Source organism: Epinephelus moara, chromosome 18 (assembly GCF_006386435.1).
Source record: "Epinephelus moara isolate mb chromosome 18, YSFRI_EMoa_1.0, whole genome shotgun sequence".
Lineage (NCBI taxonomy): Eukaryota > Metazoa > Chordata > Actinopteri > Perciformes > Serranidae > Epinephelus > Epinephelus moara.
Window position 1 is genome coordinate 33,496,282 of NC_065523.1, and position 24,001 is coordinate 33,520,282.

General features: G+C 41.4%; 1 protein-coding gene across 1 annotated transcript; it reads right to left on the reverse strand.

Moving 5' to 3' along the window:
• Window positions 1-554: 554 nt before the first annotated feature.
• On the reverse strand, window positions 555-23,038 carry top3a (DNA topoisomerase III alpha). Its single transcript, XM_050069746.1, has 19 exons — window positions 22,503-23,038; window positions 20,954-21,013; window positions 20,791-20,864; window positions 20,622-20,697; window positions 20,137-20,245; window positions 19,602-19,745; window positions 18,855-19,025; window positions 18,647-18,747; window positions 16,689-16,763; window positions 16,437-16,519; window positions 15,840-16,050; window positions 14,834-15,019; window positions 14,529-14,658; window positions 13,196-13,309; window positions 12,878-13,043; window positions 12,553-12,699; window positions 11,106-11,228; window positions 5,663-6,432; window positions 555-2,239 (listed from the first exon to the last, which is right to left on the reverse strand). The coding sequence occupies exons 1-19, from the start codon at window positions 22,728-22,730 to the stop codon at window positions 2,076-2,078; spliced, it is 3,132 nt and encodes a 1,043-aa protein (XP_049925703.1). The 5' UTR covers window positions 22,731-23,038; the 3' UTR covers window positions 555-2,075.
• Between the last annotated feature and the right edge of the window lie 963 nt (window positions 23,039-24,001).

Here is a 24,001-nt window from a genome sequence, read left to right on the forward strand (position 1 = left end):
CCCCACTTAATAAGAACCTAACTGTCCCTTTAAGGAAATGATCTAAGTATTTCTTCTACCACTGGTCAGGACAGAAAATCTGCTCATATAAGCACTATTTCTTTCTCCATTTTGCACAAACTAAACTCTTTAATGATGTAATGTAACACTCTTTACTTGAATATGTTTGGCAAAATGCATTCGGGATAAAAGTTGTATATTATAATCTCACTATGTTTATTATATTATGTATAGTAGCAAGAAAGTTTCCAAAGTTTAGCTGGCTCAAAGTTGAAGACTCGAGATAAAAATCTAAATCTGTGGAACCAAAGCTCATAACATCAACCTCTGTTATGACTGTAAAGATATAAATTACCATTGAAGGTAACAGCACTTTCATGATGATTAGCATTCATCAATATTATTATAGAAATCTTTGATACTTACAACTCCACACACTATCAAGAGAGGAGACCTTGAAGAATCAGGAAATGTAAATAACCTGGGTGCTGTTGAAGATGTTAAGTGGTGGTGTAAATGATAAAAAAAACAAAATCACACCTTTAATTATTAAGAAACTGTGCAAATAGGTTTTTATTTAAAATACACATTGAGTCATTAAAGACAGCAGGGCTGATCTGAGGCAAGCAGTCAGTATTGTGAATACAGATAAATAAACAGGGCGTCAATTTGATCCGAGACCAGATAAGTGAATTTTCCATTAATTGTCAAGCACCTTCAGGTTACTGTGGTTACAAACACCTACACGTTTTAAAACTGGTTCACCTTCTCCATGTATTCCTCTTGTCATCTGGCAGCAAGAGTTCAGAAAGTAAAAGCGCAGAGCACACATCTGTTAATGAATGCTGTGTGCTTTAAAGGGACAGTTCACCCCAAAATCAAAAATACAGAACTGTAAACTTTTTGTCGTGACTACCACAGAAGGCCCGACTATGAAATAATCTGATTGGACAATGGGGAAAAAGAGATGACGCGGGGCGCTTATCCACTCTGTGGTGAAGTTTTTTCAACTCAAGGAGTTCAGAGTGCTCCACCAACAACACCAAGTGCCTAGAGCGCAGAAACGCCAGGTCCTCCACAATGCAAAAACCACGAGCAAAAAACTTTATTCTCATTAAAAACAACAACAAAATTCGACTCCAGCTGCTAAAACACCTTTTGTGTGATCGGGGCTTTACTCAAGATCATCCACAGACTGTGTTGTGAGCAGTTTCATGAAGGACCTACTCTCTTTCTAACGACTACACCCACTAACTGTATCACCATGCAGAAGGAAGCGGGCATACACTGCTAGCTTACCTAGCACCACTGAGCTAGCTAACGTGACAGCTCAGCCGAGAAGGATGCCATCAATGTTTACATCTCACGCTGTCATAAGCACGAGCCTCTCCTCCATGAGAAGATACACGCTTTATGTGCAGTGAGGTTGGTGGGTGAAGTTTAGGAGAAAGGAAATAGTTCCTACATGATACTGCTCACAACAAGGTCTGTGGATTATCTTCAGTGACCAGGTCATGATTTCTGGAAAGAGACAATCTAGACTGATAAATAGAACTACATGTAAGAGGAAAAATATGTATTTTTGAATGTGGGGTGAACTGTCCCTTTAATGGAAAAGTTTCACATTTTGGGAAATACACTGAACCCAAAATGACTTCTACTTTTCCTCCCAGGGGCCAGAAAACAGGCATTCATCTTGAAGAAGCACACTGCAGAGCAGAAGAGACCTCATTTCTATTGATCTTAGTCACAAATTGTCTTGGACACGCCCCCTTTTTATAACAGAGGTATCATTGTGCTGCACAGCTGTGTCTGGGAAATATAACTTCTGGCTTCTTTAGTCATTAACATGACTTTGGTCTTGTGATCGAACAAGACCAAAGTGGAACTGTCATCAAAATGTGACTTTACAGGAAGGACAAGTTCTCGGTTATATTCCGATAATACCAGAAGAAGAGATCCACCCCCTGCGAAGAGGTACTTACGGTCTGAGTTGCTTCATGTTTGAAAAATTAAATCTGACTTCACACTTTGAAGTCAGACTTCATAAGCTTCACATTGTCTTAGAGCAGTGGTCACCGCTGGGGACAGGTGACTCGGGTGTGTCCCGCCACGTGGCAGATGCCGCAGGTACGAGCTTTCTTAGCAGCTGGAGGTCTGTTAGCATCTCGCAGGATCTTCTTTCCCCTCCTCCCTCCGTCTCCACCGCCATTAAATCCACCACCAAACCCACCTGACACTGAAAACACAGGTCAAACACAACATGAAGCAGTTACAGGTCACTGCAGGAAAAGCAGCAGCAGATTTCTCTGTGTACACTGGGACTGACAGCGCCGTGTCAGCCTGGTAAATGGATGCCTCAAGGTCTCAGTGGAAGTGTTTGTGAGTCGTGACAGCTTTTCTTTATCAGTGAGTTCAGATTAAGGTGAGGCTGATCTCTCTCGCTTTCTTTCTGGTGTTTGATCTCAGTGTACATCTTCTCTGTTTTGCTCGTATGAAGATGTTTTAAATAAACACAGTGTGTTTCACAAAGACTCCAGGCTCATGGTGTAAATTATTTGACAGCCAGATTAATGCAGTGAGACGTTTAACTGTGAGGAATCAAATGCAATGCACTGCAAATATCTCTCTGTGATGTATTGTATATGTGAATGTATTAACGGATGTTTTCGCCCTTCGAAATGACACACAGTCTGCTCGTGATGCAAGAGAAAGAGAAAGTAAAGTGACTAAGTGTACTGGTATGAGTACCACAGACTGAAACCAAAACGTATGGATTTTCCCAAAAGTCCCCACTTGGTCAGCAGGTAAAAGTAAAGTACCGCAACTCTAATTGTTTGCTTTGAAAGACAAATATTTAACTTTACGCAACAAAGGTTTACAGTGATCCATCTGTAATACAGTCAGAACGAGACCCCCGCCGCTGACAGAAACTAAAGACGGTTGTTCCACTGTTCTCCATTTCTGCTCCTGGGGACAGAAACTGCAAAGAACTTCGGCACCTCTATTGATACCATTAGGTAACTAGGGATAGCTACCAGAAACTCACAGGGAAAACAAAAGCACGACTGTATCCTCTTCCTATTTTGGGTGCCGCACTTCTTTTGTGCCGAAATACGAGCCTTCATTTTCCCGGGTTGTACCCAGTGGCAAACAGAATTGCACAGTGAAAGCGAGGCTTATAGGGAAACAGTCTAAACACTGATGCTGGGTTTACATTAGCTGGCATGTGCAGACTTTTTCGCCGGTATCACGTGGAGTTATCTCGGTGGGAAACATGCCAAATAAATAAATAAATTCCTTAATAGCATATTAAATAGCCTAATATTTTGTGACCTATAAAATATGTTGCAAGACAACTTAAATATAAACTTATACTATGCAGACTAGTTTTTAGGATTTAAGTTGTGCACAGATCTAATTATCCAACAAAGCTGTACAGAGTGTGTCCCTGCCTCTTCAGAGCACACGCCACATTCATAGCAGTCACAGTTTTCTCTTGGCATGCTGAAATAGTTAGGTGGCGGTGTCAATGAAGACCTTAAACACACCACAGGTCTCCTCATAGAGCAGAGTGGAGATGTGACGCTTGGCACAGTGAGTCATTTTCCTCTTTGCCTCTGCCACTAAACATGCGATGAGTCACTCTGTTCAATAAGCCGCTTCTTTATTTAGCCTAGCTTATTTTCAAGTTATTTAATTTGAAGTGTTGTATTACCATTTAAATGAAGGCTGTTGTATTACAATGTAAAACATATGTCCAGCAGATGTTCTGTATGGCCAGAATTATGGAATATTAGCAGCCACAATCGCCGTCAAAATGAAAGTCTAGTGTAAACCCTGCGCTGACGGTGTTATTATTCTATAGCTGTTACACTGTGAAATCAATGTTTATTTTATAGTAAGTTAAAGCAAAAAACGTGTCCATATCCACTAGGGGTGTAACAATACATCGATCCACATCGATACATTGATTAACAATCCAATTACATCGATGCAAAATGAAAACATCGCTGCATATCGTCATCTTAAAGATACACAATTATTTTGAAATTCACATAGCACGTCTGTGTCACCATTTCTGGGCAAGCGCGCCTCCGCTCAAACAACAAACAGAGCTCAGAAATAAAATGGTCAAATCATATTCTAGTTGTTTTTGATGTAAATGATTGTGTTAGATGGGCATATGATATCGCGTCATATCGATCGCAGGCTCCTGAATCGAATCGAATCAAAATCGTATCGTGACAGACTTTGTGATATCGGCAAACATCATATCGTCATACAAACAAATCGATATAATATCGTATCGTGATGAAGCTGGTGATTTACACCCCTAATATCCACTATAAATGCTAACGTCTGCATGCTAACATGCTCACACTGACAGTGCTAACATGCTGAGGTTTAGCTGATATGATGTGTTAGCAAGCGCTAGACACAAAGTACAGCTGACTGAAATTTCTTTAGTTTTGCGGGAATTAGGGATGTGCATTTTAAGTTTCGTGTTACTACCAGGCGCCATCTTTAGGACAAGATGATATCTAACAGAGATGTATATCTGGACCAAAGTGGTGAACAACCCAACTGACTTTGCCATTCTTAAGCCTGATTTATATCAGAGCACTTGACACTTCTGATGAGTTTTGCTCAAAAGAAATGACGTATTTTCGATAGCAAAAAGTGTTGCTCGACACTTTGTATTGCAGCTTGCAAATAAGTTTGAAAATAGCTGCTCACTGTCTTTAGTTTAGTTTCACTCACTGTTTGATGTTCCAGGTGCTTTGCTTGGTTTTAGAGTTGACTGATTTGCAGGATGTGTGGAGGGTTGCAGGATGACACTAACTGACTGATTTGACTGTCACGTTCAAAAGAATGAAAACAAAATCCCCAAACAAACATTCCCCAAATAAACAGGCCTTTACAAAAACAAAGTTCAAATCAATGGGTATTAAACGACTTCATTAAACAATAAAAAACTAAGAGTAACCAAATAGGCAGCAGCAAAAGACTGTAACCCCACTCACTTCAGCACACCTGCCTTTAATTAAAGCTCCCGAGATGCCAGGTCAGGTTGTGCATTAGAGTGACTCAAAAAATAATAGGAACACTTCCCTTTCATGTCGCGCAACTAGAGAATTTTGTAATGTCGTGGACACTGTCATATTTAGTTAAGCAGTGTGATTGGGTCACATATTCACCCTGTCGCTCCCTTGTGTTTGGTTCAATGGACACACTGACCACCTCATTGTCTTGTGCCCCAGTTGTCTTCTCAGTAGAAGCAACTTTAAAATCTCCTCCTCCTCAAACACACTGACTTCATCAAATCCTTCCAATATCAAAATGCAAAAGAAGCACAAATATAGATATAAAACAAACAGCTGTTGAAAGGATGGACATATACCAATGCGGCTGACATGTAACTAACCAAGCCCGCTAGAGGATAGCGTCTAGTTACCATGGAGATGACTGAAACCTTTCGCTGAAGCATAAATTGAGAACATTGCACAGCTCTTTAATTTCTGTCGAGTGAGCGCCCCTTCATAAATCAGGCTTTAGGCTCAATGGATTGTCATTTCGAGCCTCAGCTTAATAAGGGTAGAGCGTGTGTGTGTGTGTGTGTGTGTGTGTGTGTGTGTGTGTGTGTGTGTGTGCGCCTCACCTGGTGGAGGTGCGTTCTCATCAGCCCATTGGAAGAAGCCACACTGCTGTTCTCTTGGTTTCCCACATGCGTGGAACATCCGGCCCTTGTTTGGACCATCCTTCTGCACCGTGCGCGTCACTGCTGCCTCGTTACAGTTACACATTATCTGTCCCGCATGTCCTCCTGCACCACCCTGCAGCCCCCTTCCTCCTCCAGGGTGGTTACTGACCCCCAGAGAGGGCCTCGATGGTGCAGGCAGCGGAGGCCCTCGACTCTGTGGCGCACCCTGCTGACTCGGCTGATCTGCCCACAGAAAAAAGTTGCAGTTCCCAGCGTTGCACTTGTAGAACTGGCGACCTTGGTTGGGGCCGTCTTTGCGCACAGTGAGGAGGAGCGCATCCTGACCACAATTACACACAATGACATCACTGTTGGTGTCTACACTGGATCCACCACCACCACCTGCTGGAGGGCGAGGCTGTGGCGTCCAGGAGGGGACAGGAGGAAGAGAAGGGCGAGGATTTGAACGTGGGGCTCTGGGTGGTTCTGGTCTGGGGGGCCTTGGAGCTGGTGGATGAGGATCCCCTCCCCCTCCTCCTCCTCCTCCTCCTCCTCCTCCTCCTCCTCCTCCACCCATCCCACCTCCTCCGCCTCCCCCACCTCCTCCTGCTCGGAGGTACTTCAGGTCCAGCACCTCTCTGAGCATCTCATCACATCCACCGATGCAGCCAACAAACTCTAAAGGCATCATGGGAGGGATGCTGCCCCTGCGGAACTTGAACTTCAACCTGAAGAATGCAGCACACACAGGAGACAAATGTTTAAGAAGTCAAACTCAGTATACACACGCTGTGATGGAGCTGAGCCAACAGCAACAGAAAATAAAGAACTGTGCTGCGCTGGTCCAAATCCACCAGGTATTACAGGGCTTCGTTATTTGTATGTAAATTTAACTGAAACAGTTTGTAAGCTTTAAATATGGATGAAAGTACGCAGAGGTTTGGATGTGGCTGAGTTTGAGAGAGGACAGACATTTTAAAGATTTTAAGATGAAACTGGTGTCAAAGCAATGAAAAGTTTAGTCCTCACTGACTGTGTGGAGAGTTTTGAGGAGAATGTAACCAGTTTTAAGACAGTAATCGATCATTACTTCATCTCTATAAATAGAAATGTGCTTATGTATGCAGAGTCTGTAAGCAACAGTACAAGATTGTGGTATCAGAAGTGTTCGGGTTTCCATTTGTAGTCTGAGTAATATTGATCAATCACATCTGAGTGTGTGTGGAGCAGTGTTAGAGTCGTCACTCAAAAGAGTATTGTACATTACTCCTTACTTTAAAAGAAAGAAATGCATTACATTAGTTAAATACTCCCTGTGGAGAGTCATTTTTTACACTTCCTGTTACATTACTTTTGTGTTAGTCCGCAGCATTGCCTCAGACGCATTGTTACGTAATTACAAGATAACAATAATAAATATTAAACCTTACTTCTGCCCACACATCAGCAAAAAACATGGCTCAGGAGAATCCAGACAGCACTGCAACAGGCTGCAACTGCCTCAAAATAAAACTATATTAATATATAAAACAATATAAAAGACGTCAGCCTTCCTGACAGCACCAGATGATTACAAGTTTAAACAAACTCACTGGAGTCGCTTGCATTAGTCCAGCTTATTTGACGTTTATCACTAAAGCAGTGGTTACACCTCATCAGGAGGAGTCTATCAAACTATAATTAATTTTATTCTATTTTACTCAACCTATATTTAACCAGGTAAATCCCGTTGAGATCAACGGGCAAGACAGCAGCACACAAAAAGTTACAGCCAAACAACCACACAATAAGAAACATAAGACATACAGTAACGTGTAGAAATATTAGATCGCCTACGCACAATTACAAGACCCAATCAACTCATTCATCCTTGTACTTATAAGAGCTTTAACATCAGGCAGAGACCAGTTCACGTAGCTTCAACTCTTTTTGAAGGTTATTATAAGTAAGAGGAGCAGAGCAGATAAAAGCTTTCTTTCCCAGCTCAGTCCGTGCACTAGGAACAGACGACAAAACTCAGACTGTAGCTACAATCAGATTTCTGTTCAAAGTACAAATGTATGAAGGAAGTTTACCCAGTATGGCTACGAAAGGTCAAAGATGGCCGACCAGCCCTGGAATAACTGTTTGATTAGTTACCGTAATATGATTACTGAATTTAGAACAGTAAGGCTTACATTACTGCGATACCAACAAATGTAATGAGATTACAGTAATGCCTTCCTTTGTAATGCGTTACACCCAACACTGGTGTGGAGAGGCACGTTGGCTGAAGTGCATTCTGCATTCACAGTGAGATATCTGCTTACAGAGATCAGCCAAAATGACCCGAGCACAGAAGAGGAAGTCTTGGCTCCGATATCCGGATATCCACTTCGGATGGATCTCCCAAAATCCCCCAAGGGTCATCATCATCAGGCGATAGCAGGTGGGTGTGCAACAATAATTTGAATAAAAAAGTAAGGGGCTTTGGCGACTGGTGAGGCTGCCGCGTTAAGAAATATACACTGGTATTAAAATGTGTTTCGGTGATCCGAACACAAGTGGACAGCTGGGACACATCGCTGTTCACACCTGTGTCTACCATGCGTCTCCAGCTGACCGCTCGATCAGACTTCGTTACTGCCTATGTCTCGTATGCTAGGAGGTCACAGGGCCCTGCTCAGTTATCACATCCATACTCTAGCTGGCTGCTTGCTAACACAGCCGCTAGTAACGTTAGCGGTTGTGTCAATACAGGTGGAGATATCAGCAGAATTCAACTTGTCTGCGAAATAATGGACAGTGACGCAACACTTCCACCAACTTGTTAAATGGGAAAGTGATAGAGCATTAGTGCAGTGGTGCCCTTCTTGTATTTAGAACTGTGCACCTGTGATCAGATCACCCAGGATGCATCAGTACCAGGTACAAACGGGCTCACAGTTTATTACTGCATACGTCTGCTGTTCACAGCGTCTGAAGTTATCCAACACGCTGACACTGCTGGGAGAAAAGAAAAAAACTGTGATATTGTTTTAGAGTAAGTGCTGTAGTTCAACTTTGAGCTCTGTACCAGATTGGTTGCTATGGAAACAGATGCTGGTGTGGAGCACTTTGGCTCGATGCTCGCGAGCGTGCCCTATATTTGGACTGAGCCGAGGCACGTGCTCAAAGGGTTAACGCCCACTGTGTAAACAAGAAATTTGACAAGTTTTCTGCACTGCCGAAGTCACTGAGAGCCTCATCTGTGTTTGTTGTTGTGTTTGCACAACAAGCTGCGCCTACGTACACTTCTCATTAATCTGAGAAATGAAAGCTGTGTGTTCAAGGCAGCACAGGGTCCTTGGAGTGGAAGTAAAATAGCATGTTTAATTCAATGTTCAATACGTGTAGATGCTGTGGGTGTGAACTGTGCTGAGAGGAAGTTAAGACAAAGTATTTATAACAGAGTGCCACAGTAAAACCAAACCAGCAGAGCAGCAATGTTGAAACCGAATTTAAAGACCAGTGATGAAAATGGGGAAACCAGTGAGGGGCAACTATATAGGAATATAATATTCAAATATTCTGGTTGTTTTCTGCTTTAAAACTTTCATAAATAAACTCTGTCTTTCATTTCTCTTTTTGCTTAAAGGGGTTCTTCAGCAATTTAGTATTGCATTTCCATTTTATATATTTAACAGGGACCAAATAGTTAAACACTGTTACATACAGAGGAGCAATGCAACAGATGTTATGCATATACTGTATGGGTTTGGCTGAAACTAATATGCAGCCCCTGCCGCCCCCAGCTGGACTTTTAAATCTAGGTTAAAACAAACAAGTAAGAACATAAAGTTGTGAGACTTGTGAGAGATATATAAAATATACTACGGGCCCTATCTTAGAACTAGCACAAAGCGGTGCACAGTATCATTGCTAGTTTCAGACCAGTGCAGCTGTTATTTTCACTGCCAGTGCCCATGTTGTGCAAGTAGCACCCATCTGTGTGCCCGTGGATGTGTAGGTCTTACAATGAGGTGTGGTCTGGTCCATTGTTTTTTTGAGGCAGCAGAAAATGATGTGCCATTAATCATCCAAAACCTGGTCTGAAGTCAGAGTGGCGCAGAATGGCGTGCTATTTAAAGTACGCATTATTCAGATAGTAAGATGCACCAACATACGTGGGTTCACTATGCTCATACACTGCATGGACGTTCTGATGGGTTGCAGGTCGGTGAAACAACACATCACTAACAAGGAAAATATTAATTGCATTCTCTGAAATGTGAACGTAGCAGAGAGCAGAGCAGAGCTGCTGACGCTGTGTGCACGACAAGAAGCGTTCCTTCATTGATTGTTTTAGAAGCTAAAAGTTTAATTCTGTTTCCTGTGTCAAGTTTATAACTACAGTTTTTAGTTCTGCTGCTTAAATGCCCGGTGATAATTTCCACAGTGACGTTACTGCTCCTCGTGCATCACTCTCAGCAGGAGACCACTCGCTTCTCCAATTATCTGCCATGTAAACAGCAGTGCATCAGGTGCAAGCTCACCTGGCTTTTAGAGGGAATAGGAGATGACACTCTGATTGGTTGAATTTATGTGTTGCCCAAAACACTCCTATAATTGGATGGACCCGCACTTGTAAAGAGCCCTTCTAGTTTTCCGACCACTCAAAGTGCTTTTTACACTACGAGTCACATTCACACACTGGTGGCCGAGGCTACCATACAAGGTGCCACCTGCTAGTTGTTTCAACACACACTCACACACTGATGGAGCAGCCATGGGAGCAATTTGGGGTTCAGTATCTTGCTCAAGGATACTTCCACATGCAGACTGATCTTCAGAGCCACAGCTACCCCCCATGATTGATTAAGGGACTAATTAAACATGCTCATTATGCTAACATGCTGATGTAAAGCAGGTGTAATGTTTACCATGTTCACCATCTTAGTTTAGCATGCTAACACTTGCTAGTTAGCACTGAATACAAAGTATAGCTGAGGCTGATGATAGTGACATCATCAGGGTTATTCTATCAAACTTTAGAAAGCTCCATCCTTCGTCACACAAAACATTACACAGCTGTTTTCACAGACTGAGTTGCACTCCTGACAATGAGTAAATCGAACTTCATATGTAAAATCTGTGAGTATCCAAATTACTTTTATATAATAAAAAAATCTAAAACATTATATCGTACACTCTACATATGTAGAACTGAATGAGCAACATCCAAATTTGCTCATCTAATGTTTCACAATTCATAGGCAAAATATCTGAGCACAAAATAATACGCAAAGCAGGTAGGAAGATGGGAACTGAAGAAGTTCTGAAAGTCTGAACTCATCAGGATCATAAACTATCTGCATGGTTTCCTGTGATCCAGCTCTGTGAAATGAAATTAAACACGGCCCAGTATAAAATGAATACTTACATGTGAACAGGGCGTGGCTGACAGGTGGGACAGATACTGTCATCTCTGTTGACCTCCAGCACCATGTCGGGGAACCACACGGCCGTCTTACAGGCTGGGTAGCCCGTGCAGGACAGGTACTTACTGCAGGACCATAGGAAGAGTTAGAGAGGAAGAAAAAGGAGGATAATGACCGTCTGTGATCTTCTTCTCATTTATTTAAGTAATTTTTTGTATGACGATCAACTTGCAAAGCCTTGAAACAAGCTTGGTTTATGTAATCAATCACAGTGACTATTTACTCAGCTTTGTATTTTATGAAACTTATATTATGTGCTTACAGGAACTCTTTTCGCAACAGTTTTCACAATCATTTTAATCACATTTAAGACTGTTCCTTGACAAATCATCTTTTTCTTATTCAAGTATTGAAGGCAAGTATAAAAATTAATGTAGTTCCTTGCAGACATAGGTTTTATGTAGGAATATGGTTATTAGAGTGAATTAGCTTAATCAAGATTTTATCAACAAGTAAGTGCAAGTAAAAAGTAAAAGTTTAAAGATTCCTAACATCAGAAATGTGGACTTTGACGCAGAGGAGCTTTCGACTGAAAGAAATTAAAGATGGATAAATGAAATAAGATCAAATATTTGTGGCAATTAAGACCTCACAAATTCAAAGTTGAGACTACTTAATGACATTTAAGGCCTCATATTTGTACAATTGAATTTAGGTCATTTTAACAGGGTGGCCACAGGTCCTTAAAAAGTCTTAAAATGTCTTAAATACACATTTACTAATAAAAGGACATAAGAAATATCAAATTGTCTTAAATTCAGATTGTCTTCAATATTTTTAAGTCATGCCACTTCAAGAAATTGCGGTGTTGGCGCTATGCGAGTAGCAAAGCAGTTATTTAGTCATAATTAAAGACATATATCATAAATTGATGCAGAGAGCTCTTCGTTTTGAGCTGACATCAATGTGTTTTGGTGTGTATTCAAAAGCAAGTTTGGTTGTATTGAAAAGGTTATAAAATGCCATAAATTTAACTTGTCAATAGCTGTAGACTCCCTGTTCAGACTTTAAAGGTACTTGCGCACACCCTGGATGTCTAAGAATAACAGCGTGAATCTGATAGATTAAAGTCAAAAAGCTGCTGTTGTAGCAGCAACATAACACTGCATTAGTGTGCCATTAACAAAATTTCAAGTCTCTGCTAAATGAGATCATGACACGCTACCAAAGTAAAGAATCAAACTAAGATCTGCAGTTAATGTGATAAAATATGCAGAACCATTGGCATGATCTCTTAAAGTGTGAGAAGTGAATGAGAGCATCGATGCCACCTTTTGAGACGGGGGAGGAGGTGAGCACTCAGTAAATGCAGAATGAAGTATTTATGGGCACCATCTTCGTTTTCTTGTGATGATACAGTTTTAAACTTTGCCTTGTGTCTCGTCTCACCTGTTTCCCTCCCTCTTCTTCTTCAGCACCATGTCCCGCCCACAGTGAGGGCACTTCCTGACAGGCAGCGGGATCTCCATGTCCTGCTGCTCTGCTTCAGTGATCTCATGAGCTGCACCCAGATATGGCGACAGGGCTTCATCCAACCTGGGACAACGACAGAAAAATTACTTCTTACCAGAGTCACAGCAGCCATCATCCTGTAATGACTACAGGACAGGTGTTAGTAATCCATCATTGTAAAATATGGCACCGTTCTGTTCACTTGGGTGCAGATGGTGCATCAGAAAAATACAACTCTATGCTGAGGTAAACTTTTACTAACTTCTTTGCCTTCCTGACGGACTCAATGAAGACGGTTTTGTATTTCTGGATTTGGTTCTGCAGCACGCTCCGTTTGTCCTTCCTGCCCTCTGACACCAGCTTGAGGTCAGCCTCCAATTCAGCACGCAGGTTCGGTTTGGACATCTCATAGCCCATGGAGTTGTAGCCTAAACAAACACACACAAATTTGATAACAAACACATTTGAGTGACAGGGACAACGACATAAAGGAGCCTATCAACATCGCTATGTATTAAAACCTACTGTCTGTGTGTGTGTGTGTGTGTGTGTGTGTGTGTGTGTGTATGTGTGTACATACCTTCCACCAGTCCCATGCCGAGCTCTCCAGGCAGAAACCTCTGGTCAGCTGTCAGGCCCACGTACATGCGACTCTTGATGGTCTCAATGTGGTCTGCGTGAGTTGCATCTGTGCCTGTAATACACACAGTTTGTACACAGAACAGTTAAACCTGTACTAATAACCGGTCAATGTTAACTCTACAAAAGGGTCACTAATGCCTGCCATACACTGGAGGACTGGAAAAACATTTAAAGACTAAAGTCTGACACCCTTTGACATGTAAAGACAATGCGAGTTTTTAGTCACAGACTTTATGATTCTGCAAAGACTAGGGATCTCCAACTAGATTTCTTCTGAGATTATTTTCCATCCTGCTCCTGGTTGGAAAAATTACGCAAAACTGCCTTTAAAAAATATGACATATTAACGATTAAGTGTCTGCAAAAACACGTGACTCTAGATTCACAAGATAAAAGTCATCATATGTCGACAGTATTCTTGTCAATTTGGCATCAATATAATCCATAAAGATAAACTGTATTTGTGAACAAACTTTACATTTTGCATTTATTGCCTCAACCTGCTACCAGCCTGCGTTGGACAGCTGCAATATTTTAGTTGGAGGAGACCGTGGGAATGAGAGGCAAACTGTTTTTTGTCACTCCACAACTCTACCAGTTTGTCCTCCTTTTCCACAGTACAAGAGAACCAAGACTTGTTCATGTTCTTGCGCCTCCCTGGAGTCCCCTCCATGATTACTGTCTACCTGGTTTACTGCTTCTTGTTTGGTGCTGAGAGAGCAGCCATAGGTTGATGATGATGTTCAAGTCATTGCACTTCAGTATTTGCACGAGCCAAGACTAAAAACTTACAATAATTTTAAACATGTTTGATTTTGTTGGAACATCAAGATGAGAAAAAGGCTGAGTTTTATGATCACCTTACACAAAATGATCTAGATCACAGGAGCATGCTGCAACTCTGTCAAAAAAAACTGTCATGATTTTATTCCTACATCGGAAATTTGTTTGCATCAGGGAAATCACTTGAAAAGTCGTTAGTTTAAGGTTTACAAAAGTTGCTGCTTACGTTAAGTTTGCTCAAGGTAAGTGTTTACGTGCTCTAACTGAAAAACTACTATAAACCTAAATGTAGTGTAAACAGGTCACCAAACACACCCCGACACACACACAAAAAAACTGTGTGTACGGGCTGGCTGAGACGACATGAGATGATAGAAATGTATCAAGGTATAGGGATGTTTCTACACTGTTCTCACTGAGGTAAATTTTCTTTACTTCTGGTTGTATTTGGCTGCAGACTCATGTGCGTGTGCGTGTCTGCACTGTACCGATGCCATGCTTCTCCATCAGTGATATGAGGTCGGCTTCAGTGAGCAGCTGCGGAGGACTCGTCTGTCCATCCACCATCTCAATAGCAGAGGGCTGGAACTGGGAGCCTTGCTCATACACTGGAATCACCTGCCACACAGATACAAAGCAGGTTTACTGGAAATGGAGCAAGAGACAGCAGGCGACTGGAACCACAAACAACACGCTCTGAATGTTCTCTGAGTTTATTTAGTTTAGAAGATGAGACCAACAATTATTTGAGCTGACAGTCATAGTCTGTTATTTACACACACACACACCATACCTTGGTGCTCCACCTGTCATACGGGTAAACGTCCAAGTAGTTCCTTGCAATGATCATGAGTCCCGAGGTGGAGAAGTTTTCCTTGGCGATGTCTATGTCCACCACAGTCTCCTGCCCTACGGCATCCTGGGATACACATGCCAGGAAGTGCCGCACAATGAACTCATACACACGTCCTTCATTGCCCTGGACAAAGAGGAAGCAGAAGCAATCCGTGAAATCTTTGGGCCAATTGTTCCCATCACATTGTTGATAATAAAAGAAACAGTTCAGGGGTTGGACACAGGCACTGGTGGCTGTATTTTATGAGGATTGTTTATTATAGGGGTGCTAAGAGAGTCTATACCTCGGTACCAAGTTGATGCCAAACTGATAGGACAGCTGTCAGCAAAAAAGGGGGATAGAGAGTCAGGGCGACATGCAGCAAAGAGCCATGGGTTGGAACCTAGCCTGCAGCCACTGCAGCAAGAACAAGGCATTTGGACATGGGGCACCTGCTCTACCAGATGAGCTAAAGGGGGCCAAAACAGTCACATCTTGATATGTACAAGTGCTGAACAACTACACAAGTGGAGGAGACATATGTTAATCTACTGTAAGGCTATATATTATTATATATTTTAATGCCAACAAAATCTCATGAACCCACACAGACTAGTACTTTGCGTCCGAGGCAGCTCATCAGGAATTAATCATAAAATTTAAATCAAATTTAACTTTAATGTTCCTAATAAAGGAGTTTAAGTGTAAGTATATGAGATTTATTTTTTCTGTAGTATTGAAACGGGTATCCAGAATCATGGAATTTCACTTGTTTTGGTATTGTCCAATACGGTGACATGCCTAGTTTATTATTATTCAAAAAAGAACATTTTGGTAGGAAAAATTAGTACATTTTTTTAGTTATCGTCTCGTTATTTTATTTAAAATGTCTTCCCCAGGGGGAAAAATTGAGGGTAAAAAAAGGAACATCTGAACAACTGAGCTCCAGTTTTTCCAGATTTACCTGGAGTGCATTGGAGAACTTGGTGGGGTGTATCGGGGGATGGGCTTGGTCAGATTTCTTGCCCTGTCTTGGATTTGGACCCCCAGGCTGGTCGAGCACCCTCTGAGCGAATGTCCCCCACACTGGGCTGTGTGTCTGCTGCTCCACCAGGGGGCTGAGAGCCAGGTTTGCGGGGAAAATGTTTGTCTCTGTGCGGGGGTAGCTGATATACCTGAGCAGGGAAAAAAGAAAAAAAAAACAAAAAAAACAAAAAACAAAACAGGCAGTCACACAGACAGACCAGGAGGGAACAGGTAATGTGACACTGCATGTAAACTCATCTATTAAAGAAAGACACCACCCTGCCAGATGGTGTCTTTCCATGTATAAAAATAGGCACGACTTTGAGGAGCTTTACCGACCTGGTAAACAATAAATACATTTGACATCACAAAGCCTTCAATGAAGTGGCTGCAAGCCAGATATCTGACTGAAACACGTTCAAATAAAATATCAAATAAACACTGTTGGATGATAAACTGAACAGGGCATTCAGCATATGGCCGGACCAAGACACAACTCTGCAGTATGAATGTACATCACCAAACGTGCACTCACCCTTGGGTATAGAGTTTTTCTGCAATTTTCATGGTCTCTTTGGCGTTTATTCTGAGCTTACGAGATGCAAGTTTCTCCAGTTCCTGTCGGTCATTTAAAAGTAGAAGATTGTTCAGACAGAGTGGGACAAAGCAGCAAGGGGGTATTAATACAAGGACACTGAAGCGGACAAACACGACTCTCTCTGAAGTGCTGAGTGTGTGTGTGTGTGTGTGTGTGTGTGTGTGTGTCTGTTTGACTTTGTATTCTTACCACAGTGTCCAAAGGCAGCGGTCTCCACTTGCTCTTGGGTTTGCTGGTTACTGAGGTGACTGTTGCTATGGGATCCTGGATATGAGTGAAAAGGATATTCTCATGTGTACATTTCTACATGTGGCTTTTTAGTATGCTTCTTTTTTTTTCCCCCGGCAGGTCGACAACAACACGTTCAAATTTACTGCTGTGTCCTCATCATGTAATAACTGAAGGTCGAGGAGAGGTTACACGTGTGCACTTAGACCACAGAGTGGACACACATACACACAAACAAATAAACAAACGCACACAGGTGCCTTTCTACGCAGGTAACATCACCTATCAGCGTATTTTAGCTTTTACATGAATCACTCACTCACTCATGTGTTGCCATGCTCCTGCTGTGTTTTAGTATTACTACATTTTGCATCTGTTATGCAACAGCAAAAAAAAAATCTTTTTTTGGCATTTTGCCTGTGTGACAGCAACAAGTTGGGATACAGACAGGAAACACAGGAAAGAGAGCTGACATGTTGAACCCTGGTGATGTTGCAAGCCATGTTGTATCTCTGACTCATTAGGCCACTAGACGCCCTGACCTCACACCCATTTTTGGGATGCAGGAACATCATTGCAAAAGCTGTTTAAAGGGATCATTTCACACTGCAAATGACCCTTTAAATCAGTCATTCACCCCTTGTTACACTGAATTTGGGAAGTTATAAGGGTCAACAGCAAAACTATATCACAGCATCCAATTACAAACTGTCACAAAACTTGTGCAGTGTAATCCAAGTCTCATTTATCCAGCTGTATGCTCAGTACCTCCCAGACAGACAGCCCTTACTGTCAGGGAACTAAAGCCGTTATATTTAGGGCTGCTCCCAACTAAGAATTTTCTTAGTCTTCCAATAGTCGTCATTTAGGGCCATTAGTCGACTAGTCGCCTGCATGTTTATGACATTAATTTAATTATTTAATGATATATTTTGGTGGTTTGAGTTGAAGGTGTGAGAAAGAATAGTATCAGTAACATTGTTAACACTGTGCTACATTACAGAGAAATACAAAACCATACTAATGAACCTTCATTAATATAGGCCTATATTTTATCTACAAGTGCACGTCACACACTGAGCGAGCCGCCTGTTAATGACGCTGTGGGCTAATGGGCATGTAGCTACTTCCATGTTTCAGATGATACGTCATGTTTGTAGTCGACCAATGAAGATGAGTTTACATATCACCTTGGGTTCGTCCTTCACCTTCTCAAAATGATCCCACACTTTGGATTTCCTGCCCGACATGTTATTAACTAGCCTGTGGAATAACCGCAGGTACCAGCCCTGGAAATTAACCTGACTCCTGTCTGACTGCTGAGCGTGGACACTTCCTCTGTCTGTCCTTTCAAATTACATTCACACATGGTCCAGTCATATAGGTTTTAAATTATTTTGACAAGGCGCAGCTCCTAATAGAGTTTCACATTTTGTTTTTTTTCTACGTCTAAACGACAAATGAAATCTTGCCGACCAATGACCTTTCGACGACCGTTTGGTCAACTAATAGGGGGCAACCCTAGTTATATTCATCTATGTTCTCTAACCCTTTAAAACACCAAAGTCACACAATAACAGAAACAAACTAACCAATCAAGGCAGCAGCTCCTGTGTTCAGTGAAGTAAAATTACTGTTTTGTCAATGAAGTCCAACTTTGTATAGAGAATAGAATATGTAAAGATACATGTGATACAATTGCTTGCACTTCTCTTTGTTTGTTTATCCAATAATGTGTGTTAACACAACTTTTCATAATAATTAACAGAGATTTTACTGAAGAAACTGAGTTATTACTCAAGAGACCAAACTAAACAAGTAACCCAAAGACTAAAAGCATAAGGGTGTCAACGTTACATTCACAAACATAAACTAGTAACAACGGACGTAACAAAACATGATATAAAACAGGCACTTACCTCCATGCAGATCTGGTAGAGCACCAAGCAAGCTGTGTGGTTGAAGAGACGGTTTCTTTTCCAACTGAACTCTACAGTGTCCCCCTCCACTTCGTGCAGCACTGAGACAAAGACAGACACAAAGAACAGAAGGCATGAAGAGGAGTGAGTATCAGCTGAGAACTTGAACACAACTGATCTACGTGTCTGTGCACAGATGAGTTTGTACCTTTGATCTTGTAGAAAGTCTCGGGTATGAATGCCTGGATGGCTTTGAAGCGCTCCACCACGAAGCCCAGAGTGGGAAACTGACAGCTGCCGTACGAGATCAGCTGATTGGCCAGAGACTCTGGAAAGATCTTCTGCAGGCGAAGCGTCTGGAATCGAGTGAATGACGCACCTGCAGGAGATGAGCACAGGAGAGAGGATGGGGTCATATTAAAGCTTGAGTGTGGGACTTTTGTCTCCCCCTTCGGGCAGTGAGAGTAATTACATAAACGCTGTTGACGCGTGTGAGCTTCCTGCTGTCAGTCGCTTTCATTTTGTTAACTTAATCCTTTCTCTGAGTTTTTTTTAACTGAAGAGTTAATTACAGAATTTTTTTCTTGAACGTTTCTTAGGATTTTCCGTCACAGCTGCTGCTCTGTCACTGTGCTCTCTCCCCCATTCCCGCCCCCTGTAGCTCTGGCTGGTGCGCCTGCTCGGTAAAGTCACTTCAAAATACAGAGCTTTCCCTGGCGGCGGTAGGCTAAATCAGCATTGTATGAACTTGTTTGTCAAGGGCTTGAATGTAACTGACTTCTGTTCATATGTTTTTAAAGTGTTGTATGATTGGTGAAGTGACATTTAATCAAGGTCACCAAATTGTGATTGTGCTGTCATCAGTTGAGCCATTTAATAATACTAAAAGAATCTATTCCCCCGCATTAGTGTGTCACTATGTATCATTAAGTACGGTTTAAGAGTGCTTTCTTACCTATCCGCAGGTCCAGCTCCTGACGGACATCCACAGCATCGCTGATGTTAGCATCCGGCTCCGTCAGAGTCTCACAAGCTCTCCGAATGGAGTTGGGGGTGATCTCAGAAAACTTTGCCCGAAAGACTTGTAAATTGGGCTTCACTAAAAACAACACACACGCACTATAATCAGGAGCCATTTTTGGACAAACACACACAAAATGTGCCAATTTTAGTCCTCATTTTGAACAGATTAAACAAGTGAGACATAACATATTAAGTGGCAATAGTGGGTGGATTTTAGGACAGAGGTAGGCTAGCTGTTTCCCTCTGCTTCCAGTCTATATGTTATGCTAAGCTAAGCTAACTGTATTCTGGCTCCAGCTTTGTATTTACTGTACAGACATCAGAGTGGTATCAATCTTCTCATCTAACTTTGTGAAGCAGGCCTATGCATTTTTCCCAAAATGTTAAAAAGGCTTTCATATACATGCTCACTTGTCCTGCAGTCACACAACAAATACAAAAACAACACACACATATAACCATCATACCTGCTTTGCAGACATCTATGATTTCAAAGCCGATGTTTTCTCCCTCTCTGTCACAATCAGTCCAGATGATTAAGGCCTGGCACTGTCTTGCCTCTTTCTCTAGTGTCCTCTGGAGACAGAGAGGGGAAAAAAGAAATCATAGTAAAGAAGAGTGAGAGAATCTGTCACGTCTATATCTACTATCCATAATCATCACTATTTCTTCTCAATGAAAACTGTGACCTCCAAATAAAGAGAGAGGAAAAGGCAGAAAAAGTACATTGTCTGCTGCCAACTTGTGCAAGTTATTGGAGCAAAAACACAAAAAACAAACTGGCGGAGAGTTGTGAGTAAATCTTGGTCCAAACACAAATCAAACATCACAGTAACACACATAATGTGGCTCCAGAACGAATGACAGATGCCATAGCTTAATTTAAATACAAAAAATATCTGTTTTTGTGTATTAGTGTGGCTCCTGGGAGGACAGCAGCATATAAGCATACCTTAATTTGTATCATGTTGTCTGGACAGTACTTCTCTACCTCAGCATCAAATAACAGCACTGGGTTACAACTGTGCCTTTGGAGAGAAGAGGAACAAATACAATCAGCTGATTTGACACATAATGTGATGCTGAATATATATATATATAAAAAAGCTATTTCAACTTACCATTTCTGGAACGGTGCTTTAAACTCCAGACCCAGTAAATGACCTGATACTGACGTCATTGTTACCGTCACATTCTGGAGCGAGATGGAGACATAATGAGAAAATGTGAAACACAAAAAAGACACACAGGTACATGTGTAATTATTTCACGGTGTCCACTGACCTGACCAAAGAGATGATATTCATACTCATAGATTTTATTAAACTTCGACATCCCCTCCATCTGAAATGGAAAAGAAGACAATCAGTGTTGGAGCAATTTGATGTTTCAGTGTCATGAGTTACTTTGTCACTGGACTAGCCAGAAACAGACAATCCCATTTTGTTAATTCACCCATAAACTGCTTAACTTAGTAATAAAAAGTTGCTTTTTCATAATACCAATCAATAATTACTGGAGCCCGACTGATATATCGATCAGCCGATTTTATCAGCCGATATTTGCCTCTCACAGATATATTGGTATTGGCGTATATGTTGTCTATTATGTCTAGATATGAAAAGTTTTCTTTTTTAACAAAACATAATCCAGAAAAAGGTGCTACGAGTAATTTATAATTATTAAATTCCCAATGAAGTTTACAGTTTTGGTGCAAGTTGTGAATAGCTGACTTTGGGTCTTGTATTCCAGTCTCTCATGTGTCCCTCCATTTCATGCTGTCCGTTGTAATGCAAATCTATTGATACATACATGAGTATTTAATACACCTACGTTTTGTCTTGTTTACGTGTTTTTGTTTGCGTTCTCCTACATATGAGCGCTTATCATTTCAAAACTGTTTCCTGTAAAATTAAATGAGCGCTGAAACTGCAGTATGATATGTGTGATTTCATCTTTAGCCCAATAAAAACACTTGGGGGGAAAAAAATCGGTTATGATGTCCAACTAACGGTCGACAACCCAACGATATTCAGTAAACCCTCATAGAAGACTGAGACAACCAGCAAATATTCACATTTAAGAGGCGAGAACCAGTGAATTATTGCTTTAAAAATATCTTACCAGGTGATTAATTGAGAAATCGCTTGAGTTGGGGTGAGGGTGTTTGGGGAGCATGTGACTTTGAACACCAGTGGATTCTATATAAGATTAATGTTATATTAGGCTGAAATCCTGGTGTCTAACTGGATGCCAAATAATGGATTCACTATAACAAATCATTAGTAAAAGTGATCCTGCAATCCAGTGTGAGGTCTGCCACAACCTGGAAAGATTCACTCACTATGAGGAAACAAACTGATCCCTGAACAGTAACATCATCTGACTAAGGGCTTGAATTAATGATTACTTTTTACTTATCAATTTCTGTAACATTATAGTCTGACAATAGTGAGAAATGACCATTACAAGTTCCCAGAGCCCAGGCAGGTATGCTCATATTGCTTGTTTTGTCTGAGCAACAGTCCAAAACCAAAAGATATTCAAGTTTTATGTAATTTAAAAAAGTAGAAAGCAGAGTTGGAAATTCATTTTTGTCCACCTGTCACTGTGGCTGGTGGATTTCAAAATCTAGCAGCCATTTAATAGACTCAATCAGTTATCTTTGGGTGTGTTTTGGTAGGTGAATGAGGCACATCTAGCAGCCACTTGCATATTTTATCAGCATTTGACTGCTGACTGGTGCTAATTTCCAACCCTGTTTAGCTGTGCTGCTTGAAAGAAGACTTAAATGATCGATTATTAAAATTAATGCCGAGTCATTGTGACTAACCCTCCTGGACCTGCCGCTGGACATGATCTCTGAGATGCCTTTAGCCGCATCGTTCTTCTCGGCCACACAGAGGACCCGTTTGATCTGAGCCCGGCCCCGGATCATGTCTGCCTGCTGCGGTGTGTCCGGACACCGCTCCCTCTGCGCAGCACAAAACCACCTCCGCTGGACCCCGAGCCGCTGTAGTCCCGATCGAAGCAAAGATCTCCCGAGGAGGTGCACTAGCATGCCTGGCTGCTCTCACACGAAGCAGCCGGTCTTCCAGGCAGCCTCACCGATAACGTTAACGTACTGTCTCCCCACTGGGTTAGCATGTCAGCTAACGTAGCTAGCTGAAGCCATGTACAAAACTTTGACAAAGTGTTTAAAAAGTGGTCACCGCTTTACAATATGCGCCCCCGATGAATTAAAAAGAGAGAAGATGACAAAAATAATCCAAGTCCATCAAAAATTGCCGACTGAAAACTTTAAAAGAGGCAGCGTCGACCTCTGGGAGTCAGGCTGTTAGCTCTGTTTACAAATTACGCGCTCGCCTGTCAAATATTGCCGTAAACAAGGTCGTAAAACTGTCGTAAATCCAGGAACCAACAAAAACGTCTGAATAAAATAGGACTGTAATAATAATACAATAAGTGCATTCAGATTGACTTTCGTTTACATGCGCTGCGTATAAGTATGAATATTATGTTTTTTATAATAACAATTGTTGAGTAAATGTCCTTGTGATATTATATCAACGTTAAACAGGAAATCCACCCTAAATCAGAATTTGTGTTCTAGTATTTCAACATCTGACATTATATCCTCCGTATTTTTCCAGGGAATCTGGAGTTTTAGCAGCCTTGGGTGAATTTAAATTCAACATTTTAAATCGTGCACATTTTGTTTATAATTTAATACATTACATTTTAGACTCAACACGTTTTCTTTTCAGCCAAATAAATAGATATGGCTAAATGATTCAGTACTACTTACAAAAATTTAACACGTGGACCTTAAAACAGTATTTGCAAATACCTCTCAAACGTCAGTTTCAAAGCATGTCTTCAGTTATCTAAAAAAAAATATTGAACTAATAACAAGGATATAAGCAGGGTCGTGGCACCAAATTCTGGGTGCTGTGCATAAGCAGTCTCTGTGGGCCTCCTGCCCTTCCAGGTATTTGCCAGGTATCTCTAATGCACGTTTATATTATTTATTTGCAGTCAGTTTACTTTTCCTTTCTTTCTTTTCTTTTTTGGAAACCAATTTTTACCTTTTCTGGAGAAAGACAACAGTCCACATTGGTGCTCCAGCAGCAAAAGCAGTCAATCACTGGACCACTATTTTTTATTGTAAAAAGGTTAGTCTTCATACTAATTTATTCAGCCAATTTTTATTTAATCATGGAAATCATTACTTACAAATAAGAAACTGCAAACAAAACCAAACTTTTCATGTCAGGCTTTTTGAGGACCCCCAGGGCCCCAGTTAATCAGTCCCATTTCCCCCCCCACTGT

Bases quoted from the DNA above. Each gene is read 5' to 3' on its own strand.
- top3a (XM_050069746.1), bottom strand. From the start codon at position 22,730: ATGCTAGTGCACCTCCTCGGGAGATCTTTGCTTCGATCGGGACTACAG. The intron at 18,748-18,854 runs GTACAAACTCAT...TCTTTGTCTCAG, and splicing joins GACTTTCTACAAGATCAAAG to TGCTGCACGAAGTGGAGGGG. The intron at 16,520-16,688 runs GTAAGAATACAA...AATGACCGACAG, and splicing joins CGCTGCCTTTGGACACTGTG to GAACTGGAGAAACTTGCATC.